The 24,090-nt window shown below is 40.1% G+C and overlaps 2 protein-coding genes across 4 annotated transcripts in view; one reads left to right on the top strand and one right to left on the bottom strand.

The window, feature by feature from the left end:
- Positions 1-6,977, top strand: part of LOC117456342 (poly [ADP-ribose] polymerase tankyrase-1-like) — an 84,851-nt gene extending 77,874 nt beyond the window's left edge. For 2 of the 3 annotated variants that reach the window (XM_034096189.2, XM_034096191.2), the window contains 7 exons: positions 867-1,047; positions 1,748-1,845; positions 3,071-3,145; positions 3,299-3,404; positions 4,388-4,574; positions 5,048-5,204; positions 5,855-6,977. In XM_034096189.2, the coding sequence (XP_033952080.1) occupies positions 867-1,047; positions 1,748-1,845; positions 3,071-3,145; positions 3,299-3,404; positions 4,388-4,574; positions 5,048-5,204; positions 5,855-5,941 (891 nt within the window). In that variant the 3' untranslated portion in view covers positions 5,942-6,977. The remainder of the gene's footprint in view (positions 1-866; positions 1,048-1,747; positions 1,846-3,070; positions 3,146-3,298; positions 3,405-4,387; positions 4,575-5,047; positions 5,205-5,854) is intronic. The other variant, XM_034096190.2, reaches the window with a different exon arrangement.
- A 5,295-nt stretch (positions 6,978-12,272) lies between these two features.
- Positions 12,273-21,870, bottom strand: dusp4 (dual specificity phosphatase 4). Its single transcript, XM_034095884.2, has 4 exons — positions 21,340-21,870; positions 19,877-20,004; positions 17,807-18,026; positions 12,273-15,247 (listed from the first exon to the last, which is right to left on the bottom strand). Exons 1-4 carry the CDS (start codon positions 21,707-21,709, stop codon positions 14,859-14,861), a joined length of 1,107 nt encoding a protein of 368 aa, XP_033951775.1. The 5' UTR covers positions 21,710-21,870; the 3' UTR covers positions 12,273-14,858.
- Between the last annotated feature and the right edge of the window lie 2,220 nt (positions 21,871-24,090).

Genomic DNA, 24,090 nt, shown 5'->3' with positions numbered 1-24,090 from the left:
TTTGGAAACCCAGAAACATGAAGCTGTCATGATTCAAAAGGTTCTGCTCTTGCATCTGTTCCCTGTGTAAAGCCCAAGGCTGGTTCTCTGTTGTGGAAAAGGCACTTGTCCACACAGTGATTCTCGTATTACAGTCTAGTTGCAGCCCCTTCGTGCAAAAAGAACGTAATCATGTTTGAAGACGAAGCGATTCTAACTACATATAAGAGGTTATTTAGCTGGAGATTGTTGGTGGCAGTTTGTGCTGATGCTGCTTTCTCACCTTTGTGTTGAAAGTGTGAGATGGCAGCTTTAAGTGTCAGCTCGTAATGAGATCCAGGCAGAGGTTTCATTTCTGTTGTTTAAGGTGATGAACTCAGGGTGTGAGAGGTTACGGCCCCCATCTCTTGGCTGTGATTTCTAAAAATGAAACTGAGGTTTTTGTCATCAGTTTACTGAGGAGAAACAGAACCATTCCAAGTTTCTGTTAAGTCTCAGTAAACTCCCAGCAGCATTTAAGCTATGATGAAAAACAGCTATTAAAGTAATCACAGCTATACAGAGGAACGTAGGTAAAGGTCAGCGTTTAAAAGCGCCTCAACATACTTGCACACTTCACCGTCCACATTTGCATTTCAATCGTTTGATTACTGCCGTTCATTCACTGACCTTTTCTTCATGCTGCTTCTATCTTTCTCTCATGAATATCCGTCCATATTTGATGGCCCATTGTCTCTCTGATATGTCTTAGCTCCGTAAACGTTCTGAGTTAAAGCCGTTGTGACAAACATTTGATTTAAGTTGACAGATGTATTAAACAGAAATATGGTTTGAATAGTTATTTGACACTATGATTATGAAATGTTTTTCTTACTTTCAATTTACAGTCTTTTGACAAAAGACAACCAGAAGCCGGACTGACTGAGGTGTGTGTTGTTTCCGGGCAGATTTCGCTGGACGTTCTGGCAGACATGGGTCACGAGGAGCTGAAGGAGATTGGCATCAACGCTTACGGTCACAGACACAAACTCATCAAGGGCATCGAGAGGCTGCTGGGAGGCCAGCAAGGTCAGGAAACACACACACACACACACACACACACACACACACACACACACACACACACACACACACACACACACACACACACACACACACACACACACACACACACACACACACACACACACATCTGTTCCTTCATCAGATTCACTGTATTGAAATAAAAATAGACAACACTGGAAATCCAATTGGCTAATGCAAGGAGGTCGTTTGGCGTATCCAAACAAAAGGACAATACTTCGTAGTTGCACGCCTTTCCATTCACACACATGGAAATTGCGTACATGATACTTTTGTAGCAGCAAAACCAAAATATAGACTAACGGTTGAGTTACGGTTGGATTGCGTTGAATTGCAGGCAACTGAAATGAAGGCTCAATTACTTTACACATTGGGATTAACAGGTACCCAGATCATATCATTTACCCAGTGACACATACACACACGTTCATCATCACCAATAGTGACATAGTGACTAACCAAATACATTAATTCCATCTACATATTCAGGCCACTTCTCCTGATCAATTGTGAACATGCCTCAGATCAGCACAGAAACACCCCAAATTGTATTTTTTCATCGATACATCACTCTCTTTTTGTTATTTATGGAAGTATAGCTGTTGTAAATGATTTTTCTTTTTTATGGTTTCATCTTTTATCCTTCATGTGGTCTGAATACCCCTTTTTTAAATGTGTATTTTAGGTGCAAACCCGTACCTGACGTTCCACTGCTCCAGCCAGGGCACCGTGCTCATCGACCTGGCAACGGACGACAAGGAGTTCCAGTCTGTGGAGGAAGAAGTACGAACACGCACACAAACGCCACGCGTTCCCATCACTACACTCATGAGTTTATAGCAGTCTGGTCATTGAAGTTCTGGTAAAGGGGACGTTGTCACCTCCAGCTCCCCGGACTACATTTCCCTAAATGAAAGCGGTAACTGAAGCAGACAGCAGACATCACTCTGAACGTGTGTGAAATGAACGAGCACCGTCAGATGCGAACGGGTGATTTCATCTGTAATTATGACATGAGATCCTGAAAAATGACATGAGGTCCATCTGGTCTGTTTATAATGATAAATGGAGCGCTGCGTATATATTTAAAATCGTATTTTATAGTTATTCATCATTTCTGTCAGGGTTTATAACAGTGTTGTTCAAGATTGAACACGTTTTAAGATGGATACAAGATATAACATATCTATTTTTATAATTGTATAACTCGGTATATCTATTTTAAAGTAGACACTTAAAGGTGGGGTAGGTAAGTTTGAGAAACCGGCTCGAGATCGCTAGAATTTGAAAATACACAACCGGAGAAAATCTGCCACTTCCTTACAGAGCCCCTCCTCCAACACACACGCGCGCACATGACCAATGAGGGCACGAGATAAGTTTGTGCCCCGATGGAAGGCTGACAGGCAGGTAGGCCAGGTTGTACTTTGTACAGTATTACGGCTTCTACAGATGACATTTTTTTATGGATTTTTTGTCAAAGCACTTAAGATATTCATTGCTATCGGGATGTTAAGAGCATCTCGAGCCGGTTTCTGAAACTTACCTACCCCACCTTTAATTTAATTGATTATGTTTATATACGTATTTGTTGTTGTTTCTATTTAAATGTTTTAAACTATTACGTTATTTCATTCTAAATTGGATAAACTGTCACACAACCCAATTTTCCGTGGGATAAATAAAGTGTAAGTAGGCATTAGTTTTAGCTAGGCGTAACTAATAGGGCGGTGATGGCTCAAACACCAGATATACATCGATAAATAATAAAACATCCGAGCTAACAGAACACTTTCAAAAGGTCGTCTCAGTTTGAATTGATATAATCATTTTTCGGACTCTAAAAACACTCCCAGACTGCCGATAGAGGTAGAGAACGAGTCCTCGTAGAGCTACGAATCACTCGATGAAACTGCATCCCATCAGCATGTTTTATCCCACACATTTCAACCTTAAAAGCTTTGCATAAGTGAGGTATTCTAATCGCCTCCTGTCTGTTCCCCCTCAGCTTCAGAGCACTATCCGAGAGCATCGCGACGGAGGCAACGCGGGGGGGGTCTTCAGCCGGTACAACATCATTAAGGTGGGCACTGACAACACTACACCAGTTCATTTTCATTACACACGAGTTAATTCACTTACAACGATGGAAGTTGTTGTGTTTGAAAACCCATTTGAATACTTAATTCGCTCTTCCTCCCTAACTCTGCTTCTCCTTTCATTCCCCTGACTGCAGATCCAGAAGGTGGTGAATAAGAAGCTCCGGGAGAGATATTCACACAGACAAAAGGAAATAGCAGACGAGAATCACAACCATCACAACGAGCGGATGCTCTTTCACGGTAAACATGAAGTTATCTTCTTTGTCAACATGTGTTCATATCCTAGAGCTGTTGAACCGCTTTGGAATATAGTGACGCAGCCAAAGGCTCGAGAGGCAGATTCATGTTCCTGTTCTCTTGAATCTGTCTCTCAGAAAAAAACTAGAATTACTTTGAGATACGTCCTCCATATCTCAAAGATTCTCTGCTGCTTTTTTAAAGAGGCTTTCAAAATGCACCAACAGCTTAAAGATTCAAATGAACAAAGAAGAATATGTTGAATTTGGAAGTAGTTTTTTCTCTTTATAAAGTTGTAATCACATCTCTATAGCTTCAGTCACTTCGTCTTAGTGGACAGAAGAAACACCCAGCATAGTGTTCTGCTGATGAACTTGGCTTCGTGCTGCAATGTTTTCAGACTTACAGGCTGACTTAAAGTTTGAACAAACCCAACAACATTTATAGCCGGTACATTCCAACCCTTGGGTACATTGGTACACTCGGCAAGAAAGGACAGGAGCCTGGAGAAGCTGCGCCTCCCCCTGACGTCGAGGTGATTGAATCCACGGGAGTGTTGTTGATGTTATCAGCAAAGGACATCCGGTTATTAATCCTCAATGTCCACTTCCAACACCAAGGCTCCGCCAGGACACATCCCTCAGGCCTGCAGCAGAGTTCTGATCCTTTAAAACTTTAAACACTGCAGAGAAGAAAATCCCAGGAAGTCGTCTGGCTTCACTGATGCCTGAAATTGTGCGTCGAGCACCAACGGACACACCATGTTCAAAGTCTCTCAGATTGTGGATTTCCCAGAGTAACATTAAGTTCAACAGTATCTCAATCTCTCTGCCTCCTTTAAACTTGAGCTTTTATTTATTTGTGATTTACAGCCTGGGGTAGAGAGCTGTCGAGAGACACTTTGTTTTAATCAAATTCAAAAGCTATTGGCAGCTAACACAAGGAGGTTGTGTTTTTATGGCCTAATGTGTCTCTTCTCCTGCCAGGTTCCCCTTTCATCAATGCCATCATCCATAAGGGCTTTGATGAGCGACACGCCTACATCGGTGGCATGTTTGGCGCCGGGATCTATTTTGCTGAGAACTCCTCAAAGAGCAACCAGTACGTGTATGGGATTGGTGGAGGCACGGGATGTCCCACCCACAAAGACCGCTCCTGCTACGTGTGCCACCGGTGAGATGACTCTTCAGTTTAGAAGAAATATTACCCGTGTCCCAACTCCACAATACAAACTAACTCTAATCAGGGTCTGATTAGGAAATCCTTAATGACCAGTTTACTGAAAGATGTAGCGATACATACTTAGTCCACTCAACTTTTTGATAGATTGTCCCACAATGCATTGCACAAAGAAACGATTGGAGACCCAACATTAAGCTTTCTTTCCCTGGCTGTTTTCTCCAAAGCTTACATTTTGATAAATGTCTATCTGCTCTTCTATCATTTCCTGGTAGTGCAAAACAGCCCAGCACATCAAATGACAAGAATGTACTATTATTATTATGTATAATAGAACATTGGGAAACAAAGAAATCAGGAATTTTATGATTTTATTCAATCAAAAAAAAGTATTGTAGAATTTAACAGATAGTATTTATTATGTGAGCTAACCATTGACAGCCTGATATTGTGTGTTTGCATTTCAGGCAGATGCTGTTCTGCAGAGTGACGCTGGGGAAGTCCTTCCTCCAGTTCAGTGCCATGAAGATGGCCCACGCCCCCCCCGGACACCACTCAGTGATCGGGAGACCCAGCGTCAACGGACTGGCCTACGCAGAGTACGTCATCTACAGAGGGGAGCAGGTCAGTACACACTTCCTTTCAGAAACAAGTAGTGATGCTTTTATTTAAATAATCTGTGGACTATATAGTGGTGCAGGAAAGAGTGCCTAACCTGGTACTATTTAACACTTGAAATCTGCAATGGTTTTTTGAATGAGTTCTTGATTAGATGGCTGAAGTAAGGACTATGATTAATTCAAGCTTACAAGATTTTACCGTTTTGTTATATATTTTAAAATATAATAATAATAATGATACAAGATCTTTAGAAAGCGCTTTTCCTGATGCTCAAAGAGTCTTAGTATAGTGACAAAAATGATGTCAGTATACACCATCTTGTAAATGTCAGCCTACAGCAATACATATCGACTGCACCACTGATTTAATTGTCATTTGTCTCAAATATATAACAACATTGCTATGACATTTCCTGGAATAGTCTTCGAATAGAGCAACAAACAAAAATCCGAAAAAATTCTATTTCCAGGGAAACTGAAAATCCTCAAAACGAATTTATAATAATTATTTCGTTTTCTTCAATTGATGTATGTAGAAGTTTAGCATTCAAAAATATCAATAATACAAGTAGTATTAAACTATACTTTTGATATATGTCTATCATTATAAACATAATGAAGTTGTTCTGAGATGGTATGTGTCTTTGTCCACAGGCTTACCCAGAGTACTTGATCACCTACCAGATAGTGAAGCCTGAGAGCCTTGCTGCCCCGGCGGCCCCCCCCGAGCAGAAGTCCTAAAACTCTCAGCTCTGCAACGGACCAGAGCCGCTCTCTGAGGGACTAGAACTGAACTGGAGGGGGTTTCAAACCTCACACACACATTTCAAGTCTCCAGAGTTGACCTTGAGGTGGGAGAGGGCGACAGGGCAGAGGTCAGAGGCCAGAAAGCCTTTGGAAACAGACCCGGATGTGTCTTACAAGGAGGAGGAGGAGAAGAAGAAGAAGAAGAAGAGGATGTTGGGGTGCTCAGTTCAAAGCAGCAGAAAGCAACAGATTTTTTGTATTGATTTGGTCAAATTTTGCCGGAGAAAATGCAAATGGTTTGATCAACATTTCTGGAGTTCTTCCAGTGAGCTTCTTTTTTTAAATGTGCAGGCCTGCAGCTGGATTCGCAAAACAATTAAGAAAGCAATTACACCAGGACACGGTCCACAGCAAAACACAACACTGATGTTGCACTGTAATCTACCCGCAGTTTGTAAATGTGTTGTTTTGATATTGTGTCCTCTTCCGACTGCGAATCATCCACCGCAACAAAACACCTGCCTGAGGCCCCTTCCGAAAAACAGCCATTGTCGTGCCGAGGGAACAGATCCAGCACATTTGATGTTACATTTTCTCCATTTAGGGTTCGTGAAAACAAGAGGCAGCTCTCTGCGTCTTCTTTTAAACAAAGGAGAAATCACAAAACTAGTGTGAGCTGAGGGATGTTAGAGAGATTACAGCGGACACATACCCAGCAGTCAATAAGGAACAGACTGCAGACCTTCCACTACAGTCCACACACAGGGACCTCAAATCCACACAGAATAAGATTGTTTTAAATAAATGTTTACTTGGCCATAAAGACATATTTTGGGCAGAGCCAAGTTGTGACAAGCAGCAAGCTGAGACACCTGTCAATCATGAAAATATGCCCTGGATATACCTGCTTTCTCTGCCTTAATCTCAATGACTAAAGAAATGGTGTTTTCCATGATAGCTTATACTTATATTTAGCTGTTAAACATGGCGGTTGCTGCTCATTAAAAACTCAGTCTGTCACCGGAACAAATCGAGCACACTGTGGCACTGAGATGATTTGAAACCCAGTGATATCGTCGGGGAATGCCATTTAACTGCGTACAGCAAGCTCTATATTTATCATCCAAGCTAATATTTCATATTGTATGCCACAATGACTGAGTAATACAGATACAAATATTCAAAGTCCAGAATTGTTTTTGTTACAGCTTCTCCCTCGGTGTGAGGATTGACTGTTACCAACACATTAAATAGACATTTTTACAGAGCTTAATTCAGAAAACAACTTGACTAATACTTTATGAAGCCCCAGCATGACATTAATCCTGAACTTGTCAATGGCAGTTTAACATTCACATGAAACGAGTCACTCATTTACACATCTCTTTTTGTTCGCTGTTTTAATGTTCCTCACGTGGACCCTTGTGTTTACAAATGTTCTTCTCCATCTGTTACTGCCCCCTAGTGGTGCACCAGAGGAATTGCTGGCTTGTAGTATTACTATGAGGAGACCACTGTATACTCAGAGGTGGGATAAGTACTCAGATCTTGTACTTAATTAAAAGTAGAAGTACCAGAGTGTAGGAATACTCCATTACAAATAAAACTCCTTAATTTAAAAGGTTAATCGAGTAAAAGTACTAGCATCAAAATATACTTAAAGTACCAAAAGTAAAAGTACTCATTATGCAGATTGGCCCATTTCAGAATAATATATATTCTATGTTTTGATTATAATTATTGATGCATTACTGTGTTATCAAAGCTGGTAAAGGTGCAGCTAGTTTATAAGTAAAGTACCTCAAACTTGTACTTAAGTACAGTAGTTGAATAAATCTAGTTACTTACCCACCTCTAAGTATACTGTATATCACAAAGGCATGTTTATAAGGATTCATTTCTAAACAGTGCTATTTGTGTTTTTCTGAAGACTATTCCATTTTTGTTTTCTTAACTCTTTTTTGACTTTTACTCGACTATTTCTTCTATCTTGGAAGCCATTCAGCGGGCTGGTTACAGGCTTCAAAAGATAAATATGTAAGCACAGAGCTGCAGGTTGACAAAGAGGATAATAGATATGTTTTACCTAAAGATGATTTCACATTTTTGTTTGTACTAATATTTTAAAGTGACACACTAACATGTATGAAAAAAACCTCATAACAGCAAGATTAGCAAACTCCTCACATTACGTACTGTACCATTGAACTTTTTTTTTTTTTTACTGACCATGTTTTTTTCTGTTGATTATAATGTTGGATTAATGACACTGTACATCACACGTTTAGTTTCTTACATTTCCACAAAGTCGAGCAGTGCTGGGTCTTTGAAATTCCTTGAAACCGTGTGGAAAAAGGCTTTTAGAGTTTTTGAGAATGGATAGATTGCCTTTAAATTGCTATGAAATGTACTATGATAGATTTATCCAGATCTAGCCGATATTACGAAATACATTTTTAGACGGGCTTTTAAATCTGACCAAGCTGCTCTGATCTTTTATTTTTATCCTGAATTCGTTAGCATTAGAGTGTCAGTAAAAGTCAGATTTCAGCTGATTTGCACTTTAAATTAAAGGTAAAGATGACGTTGGTCTGAGTTAAGAACATTGCATCTCGTGTGAAGTCTAACATCTCCTGGATCTGACCTCAAATCAGTCGCCCCTGAGAATTAAACTAAAGCTTTTTGTCCAACAATGTTCACATTGGGACATCTTCACATCAGCTGTTCCCCCTCAGGTGTGCAGCCTCCAGCACAGCAAGGGTTCATCCCAATAACACACATTGATGACATTGAGAATTTGAAGCTCATCCAAACATTTTAAATTATTATTTTCATGGGGAAATAATACGGAGTAACAACTGAATACTAATGAGACCATTTGAACAGATAAATGAAACTATAATGGCAAAAGGTTTCAGTGAAAATAAGAGTTTACAAAGCATTCAGCCCGATGTTAAAAAGCATGCACTTAAACTATATTTGAACATGGTAGTACATGTTGTCTGGCATTTCACAACACAACTTAAAATCTAAAGTTCTGATTATATTTCTAAATTGGTGAACGACAAACAATGCAAGTTTTGCAAGACTGAACATACATATTTTCCTTTTTATGCTTAAACTTGCTGTGTCCCTGATCAGAGCACTAAGACGAGGGTTGGAGTTTACGGTGTGACTTCATTGCGGTCAGCAGCACTTTGGATTTATTAGCAGAAAGCTGTGGGCTTTGTTTTAAACGAGACTGTACATAAACTAACTCCAGATGGGCCTTTTATAGATGATTTGAAATGTATTGTTCTTTTTCCTTTGAAATACTTTTTGTATGTAATAACTATTTGACATGTGTTAGAGCTGGCCTTTGTCTACTTCGGTCTCAAAGGTCAGTCAGCCTTTTGATGTAAATACTTTGGAGGTGTGTGTGTGTGTGTGTGTGTGTGTGTGTGTGTGTGTGTGTGTGTGTGTGTTGTGTGTGTGTGTGTGTGTGTGTGTGTGTGTGTGTGTGTGTGTGTGTGTGTGTGTGTGTGTGTGTGTGTGTGTGTGTGTGTGTGTGTGTGTGTGTGTGTGTGTGTGTGTGTGTGTGTGTGTTCAATCAATCCATGCCTATTCTTCTGACCTGCCTTCTACCAAACGGTTTAATTAACACATTTCCTCTTCAGTGATATTTGACTTCCTGTTGTACAGACGGTTGTACAGAGCTGCTGACCAGCTAACATGTGTAATGGATACACTTCTAACTGTTGTACAGAAGAAAATCTTAATAAAAGAACTTAACAAAGTGTATATCTGTGTTTAAGTCTTTTTTTCATTCTGGATTGGCAGCCCACTGTGGTCACTAAACATGATGAACATTTGATTTAATAATACCTATAGATGTATTATTTATGTTGTTAATTTAACTTCACTAAAGTCAATTCTGTGTAATCGTGTTAATTGGTTATCCTTAACTTAGTTCTCAATTCAAGAAAATACACACTTCCCAATACATTTCAAACTTTACCACAAAACACAGCCTGCGAATCGACCACAGAGATGAGATAACTTTACACAGTTTAAACAAAAACACTCCTTCTGCACCGTGAAACTGTCAAACTAGTCTTTTATGATTCATCTCGTTTAAGGCAGAGTATTTATGATCGACCATAAGCTCTAGGTGTTGCTGACACTTAAGTCACGAGAGATCTGGCAAACCAAGATAGTTCATATAAACCCATACAAAATTCTACGGCAGCTCACCCAATCAAAGAGCAGAAATGGATCGCAGTTCTTCAACCGGAACAATGATCTGTAATGGATCGTAAATCAAGATGGTCAGAAAAATCGAACAGACATGTGATTTAAGAAGGTTTTGGGAAAGACGAATCAAACTAAACACAAAGAACAAACACTGTCCCTTAACCAAACGGAACATATTTAATATGAAGCATCATTATATTGTGTGTGGAAGTCTGGTCCTGCCAATATTAAAAAGAAAACACTTACAATAATGTTTATGATTTTTTAAAGTTTTTCTGACAGTTTTGCATATTTTCAACATACTTTACTGTTTATTTTTTAATATATTTTGTTGTGTTTTTTTCTGATATTTTTGACATACAGTACTATCCGTTTTTTGTTGTTGCATTTTTTAAACATACTTTACTATGTTTTTTCTGATCTTTTTAAAAATGCTATACCATGATATTTTTTGTTAAGATATTTTTGTCAACATCCTAAACTATGATTTATTGACTCTTTTGATATTTTGGACATAATACACTATTCTTTCTGGTATGTTCGACAAACTATGTTGTTTTTTCTGATATTTTCCACACACTTTATTTTGTGTCATTTCCGATATTTTTGACATACTATCCTATATTGTTTTTTCTAATTATTTTGTACATACTATGCAATAACTTATTTCCACATTATAAATAATGACTTTTTTTCATTATATTCAGATATAGTATGTCAAAATAACAATGTGTAGTATATTATGTCTAAAAAAAGTCATTGTATAGTATTTTGAAAGTCTCTTGAAAGTATACTTTTCTGGGACAGTAGGCTATACTATGTAGTTTTTTCGATACACTGTATGTACTTATTGTATGACATTTTATTGGCAGCAGGTGAGGGATATATATTTACTATCTGCAAATGAACACAGATAACCGGCATGTAGCCTACACACTATGACACTATGATGGAGTAAATATTAAGCATTAACTTCACATCATATATTTTCCATAACTATTTTATTTTTGTCTGTAGGAAATAAAATCTTGACAGAATCTTTGTGAAACTCTTGTGGAGTTGGGTTTAGCAAATAAAGGAATATTTATGCATACGTCACTTTTTTGATAAGGGTCCCCCTTATATAAAATGTAAATGTGTTGATTAGGGTCCCCCCATATATATAAAAAAACGAGGGGGACCTTGGCATACTGTTACAAATAATAAAAAAAAAAAAATACCAATCAAGGCCCCTCGCTTTTGGACAAAATCTTTAACCTCAACATTATAATATAATATTAAACTGCTGATGTTTTATCATTCATTTCATATTATCTTACCCTTCTCCAGCTTCCTTCACTTCCTCCTGATCCCTGAATAAACAAGAGACCATATTTGTCTTTAGTCAGCTATACTAACGTTACTATAGCATGCTGTTCACAGACAGTTGCCTCGTCTCGGAGGAAAAGCACAACGGACACTGATGACGCTAACGATGGCTGTGTTCCATTCAGTCTCCCAGTGAGTAACTCCAGTGAGCTCGCATGCACAACACCGGGACATACCCTAATTGGAACGCAGCCATCATTATTTGTATTGAATCCACCTGTGCGTTTCCGACCGTGACGATTTAAATGAGCTACCTTCTGATTGGTTAGTGCTATGCTCATGTGTTGTGGATGTTACCGTTTGAAACAGGCTGAGGACGATTCAATGTTCTCACCACTGGGGGGCAGTCTTTGCTTACACTCCCATATTTTAAAATGAGCTTAAAATTAACACATACAAAGAGGTGATATTATAAAAGACACATATTACACAATATGTCAGTTGTTTTCCCATTAAAAACGTTTTGTCAAAAAAATCCGTTTGAATACATTTATTGTTTCATATTATTTAAAGCAGGGATATCGAACTGAATAGTTAAATCTGCATCATGTAGTTCATTTCTACTTCTGTGTGTAATAACTTCTAAATAACCCGTGCTGTGTGTCTTAACAAAATGATATCATTCACGGTTTCAATGTAGCCTTATATGAAATTGTGTGTATGCTTATACAATATATTTGATTAGTTTCATACACCAGCATACAAAGAAAGCGCATACAACCTATTACTTAAGAACATTTTTTATTCAACAGCGGATCTTCGGTAATAAATAAATGTAGGCTACAGATAATTCATTCCACAATAAAATTGAGGGAAAGTTGTATTTTTTTTTTTAAATATAAATGTCCAAGTGGAGGATTGATATTGCCATGATGGGTAAACATCATTGACCAGACAGAGAGATGGAGTGACGCAGAGAGGCTGACAGACAGACAAATAGACGATTACCACACAGATGTGTACAAAGTATTGCGTTTCTCACTGATTGGCTCTCTCATCTCTCTCTGTCTCCCTCCCTACATGGATCAAATGCAAAGTCTATTCAGTTTACCGTCACCATGATGTGCAAATCAATCATAAATTATAAATACAGTATTGCATCACTTCAAAGTGCTACAGAGATAGGTGCCGACAATCTTCAAAAACAGAAACAGATTTTATTTGAAACCCTGTGTGTGTGTGTGTGTGTGTGTGTGTGTGTGTGTGTGTGTGTGTGTGTGTGTGTGTGTGTGTGTGTGTGTGTGTGTGTGTGTGTGTGTGTGAGCAACCATGATGGTTCTGTGCCTTTGGATTTCTAGCACAGTGTAAAGCTTAGCCTGGTCAAAAGCAGAAGCAATACAAACATCGTCTAAAAGTGTGACATTATGAAAATGGCGTGATGTTTGGCTTTGACGCCCAGAAAGTGGAGGTGTGGACAATCTTCAAAAACAGATAATCGAAATAACTAAATAATAACTTTTATTGGATTATAAAACGTTTCGTAAAAACCCAAAGCTATCTTCTCTTTATTACTTCATCACGCTTCATTTTTCAGTATGGATTTAAAAGGGGAAATCAATCAGTCTCGAGTGGATAGGGTCCCTGATGTTTGCTCAGCATTGTCTTTGAAAATATGGCCGATAGGAACAAATGTTGCCTCTAAATTGTCGCGCATTTTCTCATATAAAAGATGTAGAAGCACACATGACAAATGTATTTTTTTCTCTAGACATCAAATTCTCATTATTTTCAGTTTATGTTAAGGTGTCTATTAATGGTTAAGGAAGTTTGTTTTGTAGCTTTGGAAAACACTGCTTTCATTCTTTTTTATGGCGGGTCAGGCTGAAAAATGGCCTTTCCAAATGTTGAATTATAATATCAAATATTGAATTGCTCAAATACATTATGTTTGTATCCATCTGTGAGAGATGAAGAGAGAAGCTTCAGACACTGTGGAATTCGAGCCTGTACTGCACTGCTGAAATGCTGACGTTTCTTATGTTTGACCAACATTCAGAAATCGGCTTTCTAGCAGCACGCCAACATCTTTAGGACACCTCTGTGAACAAGGCACAAACATCTGTAAAGGACCATCCGGGGGTGATGCACATTTCAGCCAATAACCAAAACAAAGAACATTTTCCAAAGCATCCTACTGGAGCTAGTGTTCGCAGAAAATAACCTTAAAACACATGTATTTCTTTGGAAATGGTTCATAGTGAAGAAAAATAGTATTGATGTTAAATCATACATAACCAGCTGAACGGTCCTTTACGTGGTCGTCTTGCAGAACCACTGTGCTTCAAATTCTGCCCTCTGATTGCAAAAAGCTTTTTAGCAGTTGTCCTTCTCCTACAGCTTTTCTTACAGCGCTTTCGTCGAAAAAACAACGTTTTAGTAATGTAGCAGTCGCTGTTCCCTTCAGTGGGGTTTCCCAGTCCATTTACCAGGGCCCTGGCCTTCATTTGGCATCTTATTTGATTTATTTAGCCTCTTCAGTGAGGAGATGAGGAGCAGAGGAGAGGGGGCGGACAGGGTGAAGATGAGACACAGAGATGAGAGGAGGGAAGGAATATAAAAGGATGAAAAGGGGAGATGAGAGGGGAGAGGACGGTGTAGGGGGGGGGGGGGGCAGAGAGAGGAAGAGGACGTATGAAAGACAGGAAGCCCCGGTCGGAGCACCTGTCACGGAAGAGGCTCCTGCTTTCTATCACGGTCTCCTCGCCTCTCTTTTCCATCCATCTGCCAACAGGAGGGACACCCAAAGGGGAAAGAGCGGGTGCTTAAAATTCTCCTTCCTTCCTGTGTCCATCTCCTCTCCTAAAGACCTGTCCTCTCCATAGCAACCAACCCTGTCTTCATACTGAGCTTATTCAGTTGGTAGTCATGAATGTGTGTGTGTGTGTGTGTGTGTGTGTGTGTGTGTGTGTGTGTGTGTGTGTGTGTGTGTGTGTGTGTGTGTGTGTGTGTGTGCGCGAGGCAGAGCGAGAGAGTGTTTGCTGCTGCTCATGCCTCTGTGTCAGTGCATGTTGTTGAGTTTCAAAGAAGAGTGTGTGTCTTCTGTTAACGTCAGTCTGACACTTTAGATTTGAAAGACAGTTCATTTTTGGTCTATTTGAAGAAACCTTGTGTTAAAATGGAAGGAGCGTTGGCTGGTTTCTGTAAAAACATTTGTTCAGTCTTCGAGTTTTGAATCAGGCACCGTGACGCTTCTCACCTCCCTGTCCTGGAAGCATGTACATACCGGTCAGTAAGACTGACAGATCTTCCAGCCAATGGCAGCCCAGTCTGTGAGTCAGTTAATTGGGTAAAGGCTGCGATTGGCTAACCATCAGCATCCGGGGGACGTTGTGAGTGGGCCGTGGTGCAGATAGGCGGGGTTCACCACGGAAACAGGGAAGTTAAAAATGAACGGAGAGGTGGGTGTGGCCGACGTCACCGCGGTGACCGTGGAGGACTTGGGTCCGAGCAGCGGGCTGGCCGTGGCGGCCGCCTCGGCAGAACACGAGGTGGCGAGGAGCTGCGACTCGAACTGCAGCAGCTGGCCCATGAAGCTGAAGTTGGGGGAGATGATGCTGCGCCGCCGCCGCACAAACTCAAAGGCTTCGTCAAGACGCACCCTCTTCCTCTTCATCAGGTAGGCTAAGCAGATGGTGGCGGAGCGGGAGATGCCTGCCTGACAATGGACCAGGACCCGCCCACTGGAGTCCCGTACCGAATCTGTGGAGAGAGGAGGGTCATAGGTCAGAAGTTTTACTAGCTAATTATTGTTTATTTGACTGTACAGCACTTTGGTCTGGAGATTTTAAAGTGTTTTATAAATAAAGCTGTATCGTATCATTCAGTTTGACAAATATCTTTAGACAGAAATATCACTGAGTACAGATGTTCATGCTCACCAGAGGACGTCCTTATTATTTCATCTAGATTTACAAGTCAAATATGGCAACCTCTACTAAATGGATTCGTCGAGATTTAGAATATTCTCACACTTTATCCTAATTTTCAATTTTGGCATCAGATGTTGTACATTCATGGTTCCCAGATGAGGTACCCTGATGACAGTCATGGATATTGGCACTTTTCCAGGGTATGTGTTAAATGTAATTAAAGGGCTCCAAATGTTTATAGAAGTTCATATGAGGATGCATGTTAACATGGTCCTACTTATCATAGCCTTATGGCCCCTTCAAATGTAAATCTCAGTTTAAAAGAGAATATCTATTTCATTTACAAATCTTTCCTCATGCTTAGCTCCTAATCTTTAGTTATTCGTCGGAAAATATTGTTGTGCTTTCTGAACGGACGAAGAAAGGAATTTTATATCAACGATTTTCCATCATCAAACTAATTGTTACCCGTCGTGCCATTTTTTTTAACAGCCTCAAGCTGTTCTAATTTCTTCTCCTCTACACTTTTCAGTCAAACCAACCTCAAAGTGAGAAAGCAGCAAATTACATTTATCTGAAACACGCAAGCGCAAATAAATGTGAGTCATCAGCCTCTTTCACACTTCCTCCCCTGTCCTATTTCTGTCTCTGCCTCTTTCAGTATGTTTAGACGCATAGGATTACTTTGTTACTGCGAGCAACAACATTTAGGAAGTACTTTGATTAGATCCTTTACAGTAACAACATTTCCCCAAGAGAATCAGTTTCAACAATCAGCTGGACAGTCATGTAATGGAGCATGTTAGCATGGCCTGCTAGAAATAAAAAAAAAGATAATAGACAGACATTTTTGTTTTATATATTATTTTGCATGCAGATTAATTTCATCTAAGTGTCCACTACTGACATTTAATAAAATGCACCAGTTTAACCATAGGTGATTGTTAGCGGATTGATAACAACCAACTCACACCATTTAGTTTTGTGTCTTGCTTTACTTTTTAGCCGTCTATATATTTCAGACAGTTTTCAGGTAACTCAACACGGCGTCTGTTCACCCGGTAACAGTGGATGAGTCAGACTCTAGTCCCACAGCAGCTAACTATGACGCATACCAGCACCAGCACCTACACCTACACACACACACACACACACACACACACACACACACACACACACACACACACACACACACACACACACACACACACACACACACACACACACACACACACACACACACACACACACACACACACACACACACACACACACACACACACACACACACACACACACACACACACACACTCACCAGATTACACGCTAACAGACATACACTCAGCCCTGAAACCACGTAGATGCACAGCATGGATATGCAAATCAAACGCACATCACACACTAACTGTAATAACACACAAACCGAGAAATCGGAATATTTTCTCAGAGTCTTTATCATTCTCAAATGCCTTTCTTCCATCTTTTCTGTGATTGTACTACATCGTTTTGTTTTGCTAATTAACTATTCTTAGATTTTGGTGCGTATGTTCTCTCTCTGCTTTAATGTGTGTGATAAATGGCTACTCGTAAAAAATGTTGTCTAAAGAAATTCTCAGACTCTCAGAAAAGGCAAAGAAAATAATATCTCAGCTGTTATTTTCCATATTGTATTATTATTAATATTATTGTATTTTAATGATCTATAATTCGGATTTCAAGATCATGCAAAACATGATATGTTAGAATAAGCTGCTTCTCCTTGTCTTACATTAAAGTCATCGGATGTATTTGGGACTAGGACATTGTGAGGTGCATCTTCCAAAATGTTCTGCAGTTTAATGGTCAAATAAATAATAGAGAAAATAATCAGCTGTTTATCCAATAATGACAACAATTCAGTCAGTTGCCAACCTACATATGTCTTCTCATTGATAATACAAATGTTATTGAAATGTTTGAGCACACATACTTAACAACATGAACTTGACTAAATCATAATCTCGATTATTTGGTTCAATAATTGATATCACGATTATTAAAAGCGATTATCCATTTACTTTGAAAACATCCATCTATTGAAATAAAAATATGTGAACAGTATGTTTTTAACAGTTGATTACCCTGAACTTTAAGTATAACTCAACTGAAAAACCCAAAAAAAAATTGTGTTGTTGTGTTCATAATCGTTGCAAGCCAAAATCGTAATTGCGATTAAAATACGATTAATTGAGCAGCCCTCACACACACACGCACACACCACACGCACACCACACACACACACACACACACACACACACACACACACACACACACACACACACACACACACACACACACACACACACACACACACACACACACACACACACACACACAGCTACTCACTGACCTATGAACTCAATAGCCTCCAGGAACCAGCAGCTGATGTCCTCTTTATGGTTGTCTTCCACAGGAATACACTTGTACTGGTACGCCCCCTCGAAGTGGTTGGGACAGTCGGCGGACACGTTCAGCAGGGCGGAGATTCCTGTGGCGTCCAAAACCTCTTTCTTTGAGGCGTGGAGGGCGCTGCCGAGGTAGAGGAACGGGAGGATCTCCACCGGGCCGCCCTGGACGGATGGAAGAGGGATGATTAATCAGTTGAAGAGACAGATTGTCAGTACTCATTCATGGAGTCGTTTTTATTAAGAAACATCCTCTGACCTTAGCCGAAGAGCCATGTTAGTCAGAAGTGACTTAAAGAGCTTACACGATGAGACAAAGCATCCACCGTCTCAGTTCAGATGACTTCAGTATAAGTGTGGTCTCTCCTAAATATCTTCCTGATCATTTTGCCGCGCCTTAAATCAGACAGGGGTAGCTTTGGATCTGTTTGATCAATCAGTCATTTGATAAGTTTGTTCAGTTTCAAGCGGAGTCATTTTCTCAATAAGGAAACGTAGCTGTGATTATGAGCCAAGTGTACAGAAATATTATTGTGCTTTAATTTCTCAGTACAACAGATGTTTCATGGGTGTTACATCCTGTCATGTTGCAATAAGGACACCTTGTACTTGTTCTGTCATTACACTCTACTGGTGGAAGATTGGTTTTACTCAATGATTTATGACACAGCATCAACTGAGCACACGGTGGCTTTCCCTAGAAACAGGAAGTATCTCACGGAGCAGAAGAATATGACCTGATCATAATCAGAACCATAAAGCATTCAAGGTAAAAAAAAAACATTATGACCTGGTGTTCTTTCAAAGCGTGTTCCAATGTAAGAGCAGTGGTCTTGTTTTCCCTTTGAATGGATGTGAGGGGTCAGCCAGCTGTCAGTCTATACCGGTAGTGAGACTTATTGACAGAAAGCTCTGTCTGTTTATGTCACTGCCGCTGACGACCTCGTACTGACACAGCATCAGGATGTGATCAATACTGCTAAGAGATGTAATGTGAGGAGAAAGAGGGGGGGGGGGGTGGGCGCTGGGAGGAAAATGGAGAGTGAGATACCGAAAAACAGGAAGCTACTTTTATTGCTGAATAGTGCGGCCGAGACTATCGAGCATTCTTCTCAGAAAAAACGCACAGAGGCTGGATTGTCTGCGTCTCTCTCCTCATGCGTTTCGGGGGGGGGGGAATTAAACCCCCGAGCCTCATGTGACTGTGAACGTTGCATCAAATATGCAAGCTCCAAACAGCAGATCACTAACCAGCTAAACGAGACCGACCGGGTCACAGGAAGTGACGCAGAGGTGAATCAATACTGTCCTATGACCTGTAGCCTATCATTAGACAAATAACTCACTCAAACAAAAGAAAATATTCCCAGGAGGTTACATTGCTTTTATCTAGGGCTGCTCGATTATGGCAAAAATCATAATCTCGATTATTTGGGTCAATAATTGATATCACGATTATTAAAAACGATTATCCATTTACTTTGAAAACATCCATTTATTGAAGAAAAAAAATGTAACAGTATGTTTTTAACAGTTGATTACCCTGAACTTTAAGTACAATTCAACTGAAAAACCAATACAAACTCAAATTAATTAAAAAAAAAAAGAATTAAAATAATAATAGTTTTATTTCGATTACGTTGTTTTCGTAATCGTTGCAAGCCATAATCATAATTGCGATTAAAATACGATAAATTGAGCAGCCCTACTTTTATACTGGCATGGCCTTTACACTGACAAACAAGCTTGTAACTACACTGTCACTGCTCTCACCATCCAGACCGGATAAGGGAATGTGCTTGAATGGACGTGGGAAAGTGAACAAAAGTGATGTTGCGAACCAAAAAACGTTGAGTGTTTGCACCCCACAGATCATGGTGTCGATGATTCAAACTAAACTTGACTTTTACAGGCTGTAACAATGAGTTGACTGAAGAGACATTACACTGACATTGGTCAATGTTAACTATATTACTTAAACAGTCCCTTAAGGGCTGATCATGTGTTGTTTTTACCTGGTCGTGGTGCGGCGTCCCACAAGACGAGCAGGAAGAGTCGACGCTGGACTGGCTGGTGAGGGGCGGTAAGGATTTGGTCTTTATACAAAACTCCGGGTACTCTGAGAAAAACCTGTCGTATCCACCTAGAAAAGAGACATCCTGATTAAGTACCATTCATCCTACATATCACATTAGACACAATCCGAGTGGGATATAATCACTACTTGGAAATGTAAGACCCTCCTGGAACAGTGATTTGTGTATGTGTGGGTGGGAGGGAGGGGAGTTTATATGCTTAGAACGCTGCAGCAGCATGCATAAGCACTAAGCATGGCAGCCTACATTACAATTGTTGCACAATCATACATACATAAGGTCTATTCCACCAGGCCCTGAACTACTCTCTCTTGTGGTTACTACCGTGGATTTGAAAACAATGTCGTCATCCCTTTTTTCTGCATCTGTAGGCTGCTCTGTGCACCTCAGGGATCACATCAGATGAACTGGGAAATGTCATCTTTATAAGCTACACACAGACTCTCCTGTGCTTCAAGGCGACTACGTCATTAGGATACACACATTCAGAAAGAGTGCGCCACAGCTTGCAGCAGATTTGCCTTTTCAGAATCCCTGCAGCCTAAATATAGTGGGTAAATAAAGCGTTTATTTTTTTGTATTTTACAGCTTTTTATCTTCTATTTCTACCCGAAGGGCACTGTTCCTGAAAGGATCATGTGCCCTGTAAGTCTCTCCGGTTTGATGTGGCCTCTATGCATTGGCATTACCTCATTCACTCAGCTCAGGCCATTGGTCTGTGTGTGAATGTGTTCAGCTGTGAGTGACTGAGTGAGTGTGTGTATTGTAGAAAAATAATAATACCAGTGCATACAAATAGAGTAGGCCCATTTAGGAGGATATGTCAATCTTTTGTTAATAAAGCAGAGCTACAAAAACACATACTCAGCCTTTATGAAGGCAATAAAAAACAATATTGAATGCCTGTGAAAAACTAAATAAACAATGACCCAGATAGGATGGTGGCATATTTAAATTCAACTTTTGATCAAATGTATAGCTATAATTACTATTGTAAAGCCTCGAAAAGAACATTATCATTAACGTGTCATTTTGATCCATTTAAAAATGTTTTTGTTTACTAACACAGAGAATTTTTTTCAAAGATAAGCTCCATATGGATATATTATTACAAAACAACATTTACATTTTTAAAGATAACAAAACAATATATGTAGTCATTCTTTAGTTTGTTATTGCCTAATTTAAAGGCTAAATAAAGCATGTTTTCATCATTAATATAACAAATCTACTATTATACATTTTGCACATCTTTATTGTCCTACATTAGGGTTAAATCAAATAATAAATTAAGGCAGAATCCTACTGGTGCGAGTGTAGCTTATAATATTAATAACATGATGCACCTGACCCCACATTCAATAACAAAGCACTGTATTTACCTTTCAGCAGGTATATGAGTGTTCCGGAGGAGTCGCTGCACACTGCGTTGAGCACCAGAGTCAGCGTGCTGTCCTCCTTCACCGTCTCGGAGTCCGGCGTCCTCTCGTCGTACAGCACCACGGCGGAGTACATCCCGGAGCGGAGGCGTTCACGGACCTCCTCGTCCCCGGCCAGTATCTGGTCCAGGCTGAGCACGGAGCCCTTGGCCCTGCGGCGGACGATAGTGTTACAGCGGGCGTTGACGGCTCCGCGGATGTGTCCCGCGTTGAAGGCGAGGAAAGAGCGGCAGTCCAGCAGCAGGCACTTGGCACTGTCGTCCTTTAATAACCGCTTCACCACCGGGCAGTCCATCTCGCGTAGGTCCCCCATAGCACGTCGTATTTTGAGCTGCGTAGGTAGGCTTCACTGTCGGTTATCTCCTCGGTTTGGTTCTCGCACAGTGTGCCCGCACCACCCTCCGAAATTCAGTTCCTGCGTTTGATTTACTCTATTCACGCATTGTAAACGCACTACCCCTTGCTCTCTCTCTCTCTCTCTCTCTCTCTCTCTCTCTCTCTCTCTCTCTCTCTCTCTCTCTCTCTCTCTCTCTCTCTCTCTCTCTCTATCTCTCTCTCTCTCTCTCTCTGGGTGTGCATTGTTTCTCTTTTTCCCTGTGAATGGGTGCATCGCGTTGGAGCGGAAGTGACGTCAACCCCTAGCAGCCAATCAAAAAGGGTCCAGTTTCCCGTCCCCTTTTCTCCTCTGCCGTTCATTCATAAAATAAAAAACAGACAGACATCAATGAAACGAGAGGCGATGGGGAAGGAGATTAGACTCCATGGGGGGAACAGTGAAGTTGGCAACAATCGCCATGTTTTAACCAGCTCATGGCCACATTGGAATACTAGTTTCTGAAGATTGAATAAAAGGGTACAACGTACAAGACAAGACATACATTGAATTATATATTAATAATATTTACTATTTTGGCCTAAATTCAAGTCTTTAAACGTGCATAATTACAATTTCCACATAATTAATCAAATTAATGAGAAAAGTGTGTGTGCTTGTATAATATATTAATAAACTTTATTTATGTAGCTTTTCTAAAACAGCCCAGAAAAAAATAAACATTTGTTATTATTTGAATATTATTTCCATTTAAGGTTCAGTGCAACTACTGCACTATTATATTGATATTGTCTGGTCATGGTAAGCTGAAAAATGATCTGGACAACATTAGGGTGTGCATACGTGCTCACAAGAACGTTTGTGTGTGTCTGTCTGAGTCTGCATCTGTGTGTTTGAGGGTGTGTGATCCTGCAAACGGAAACACAATTTGCATCTCCTATCGCACAGCCTTGGTGAGCGTGCTCAGGTATTTGCATGTTGATCCCATTTCCATGGTTACGAGAGAAAAAAGAGCAGCACAGCAGCAAATGAAAACAGACTGGCTCCAAAAATGCAGACACTCAAGCCGAAAGAGAAATAATCTGATCATTATAATACTGTAGCATTTCCTAAATAGATGGATTTATTATGAATGGGTGTATGTGGGAAAAAATATATGTCTTTCCTCGGGAATACTCAACTCTTCATTATTATATGCCGACAAGATGCAACTGATATAATACAAGTATGTTCTGACAGTAAATGTGAAGTGACACCTGATAGCTGATGATCGGTATCAGAAACTGCTGACATTTTTAAATGTCATTGTTCCTGTCTGACAAAGAAAGAGACTGTCTAGACTCCACAGATAGCAAAACCCCAAAAGAGGAAATGTTGCTTGGATATAAGAACACAACAGAAAAACAGTATTTAGGCATTTAGCAGAAAATGAAAGAGGTCTTTTGTAATATGTGAAACTGTATGAAATGTAACTACATTAACTTGGAATGACTTGCAATGGAGTATGTTGATCCAAAACAGGAATTAAAGTGAAAAGAGTCACTCAATGCATAAAATGATGTATACCATGTCCTTAATTTGTGCATGTAGTTTGCTACGTGGCAACATTATGCGAGTACTTTAAGATAGAGAGGTGGGATGGAAGGTGGAGAAAGAGACAGCGACAGTCAAAACAGGGATGAAGAGGAGAAGATGATGAGAGAGATGAACGAGGGACGGAGATGGGGGGGTGATAGAGTAAGAAAAAACTTGAGCTTGATTGCAGTCTTTAGTGTCCCATATAAACACACACAGACACCACGCCACATTACAACCAACCCTAAATAATGCCTCTCACTGGCAGGATGGTGCTGCTACCGTAGCAACAAGGGAGAGGTGTGGGAGGGCGGAGACATCAGGCAGGGGGCTACAGGGCGATTGGCTGGAAACAGACTCTGTACGGATTTCACCCCTCCCTCCCTCCGCTTCATCTTGTCAATCCATTCCCCCCTTAACATCCCTCGCCTGCATGCCGTCATCCATCAATATAGTGGAGAGAGAGGGTATTCTGTTAATGAGCTTTGCACACGTCAGTGTTGATAAGTATCTCTCATATTGCTTGTTTACTCAATGTTCTGCCCTCTAATCCCGCGTCTTTTTCTCTCCTGTTTCTATATTGTGCTTTTTATTTTTGTTTCTCTTTTACAGGCACAGTGTGTATTACGTGATTTTTCTTGGAAATGTGTTAACATATCCCATTTGTAGTCCCTAGACAGGTGTTACAGTGTTCTCAAAAACAGCTAAGCAAACATATAAATAGGGACCATTATTGTTAGAAAAGATTATAAGGGCTTTAGGGTAGAACATAATCATGCTACATG

The sequence above is a fragment of the Pseudochaenichthys georgianus genome, chromosome 12, assembly GCF_902827115.2.
Source record: "Pseudochaenichthys georgianus chromosome 12, fPseGeo1.2, whole genome shotgun sequence".
Taxonomy (NCBI): domain Eukaryota; kingdom Metazoa; phylum Chordata; class Actinopteri; order Perciformes; family Channichthyidae; genus Pseudochaenichthys; species Pseudochaenichthys georgianus.
Note: the sequence above shows the minus strand (reverse complement) of the source record. Positions and strands in the feature narration are given on the sequence as shown.

What these genes read in the sequence shown, in the direction of transcription:
- dusp4 (XM_034095884.2), bottom strand. Translation starts at nt 21,709, where the DNA reads ATGGGGGACCTACGCGAGATGGACTGCCCGGTGGTGAAGCGGTTATTA. An exon ending in ACTCATATACCTGCTGAAAG is followed by an intron (nt 20,005 to 21,339) that starts GTAAATACAGTG and finishes TCTCTTTTCTAG; the next exon opens with GTGGATACGACAGGTTTTTC. An exon ending in GGAGGCTATTGAGTTCATAG is followed by an intron (nt 15,248 to 17,806) that starts GTCAGTGAGTAG and finishes CTCTCTCCACAG; the next exon opens with ATTCGGTACGGGACTCCAGT.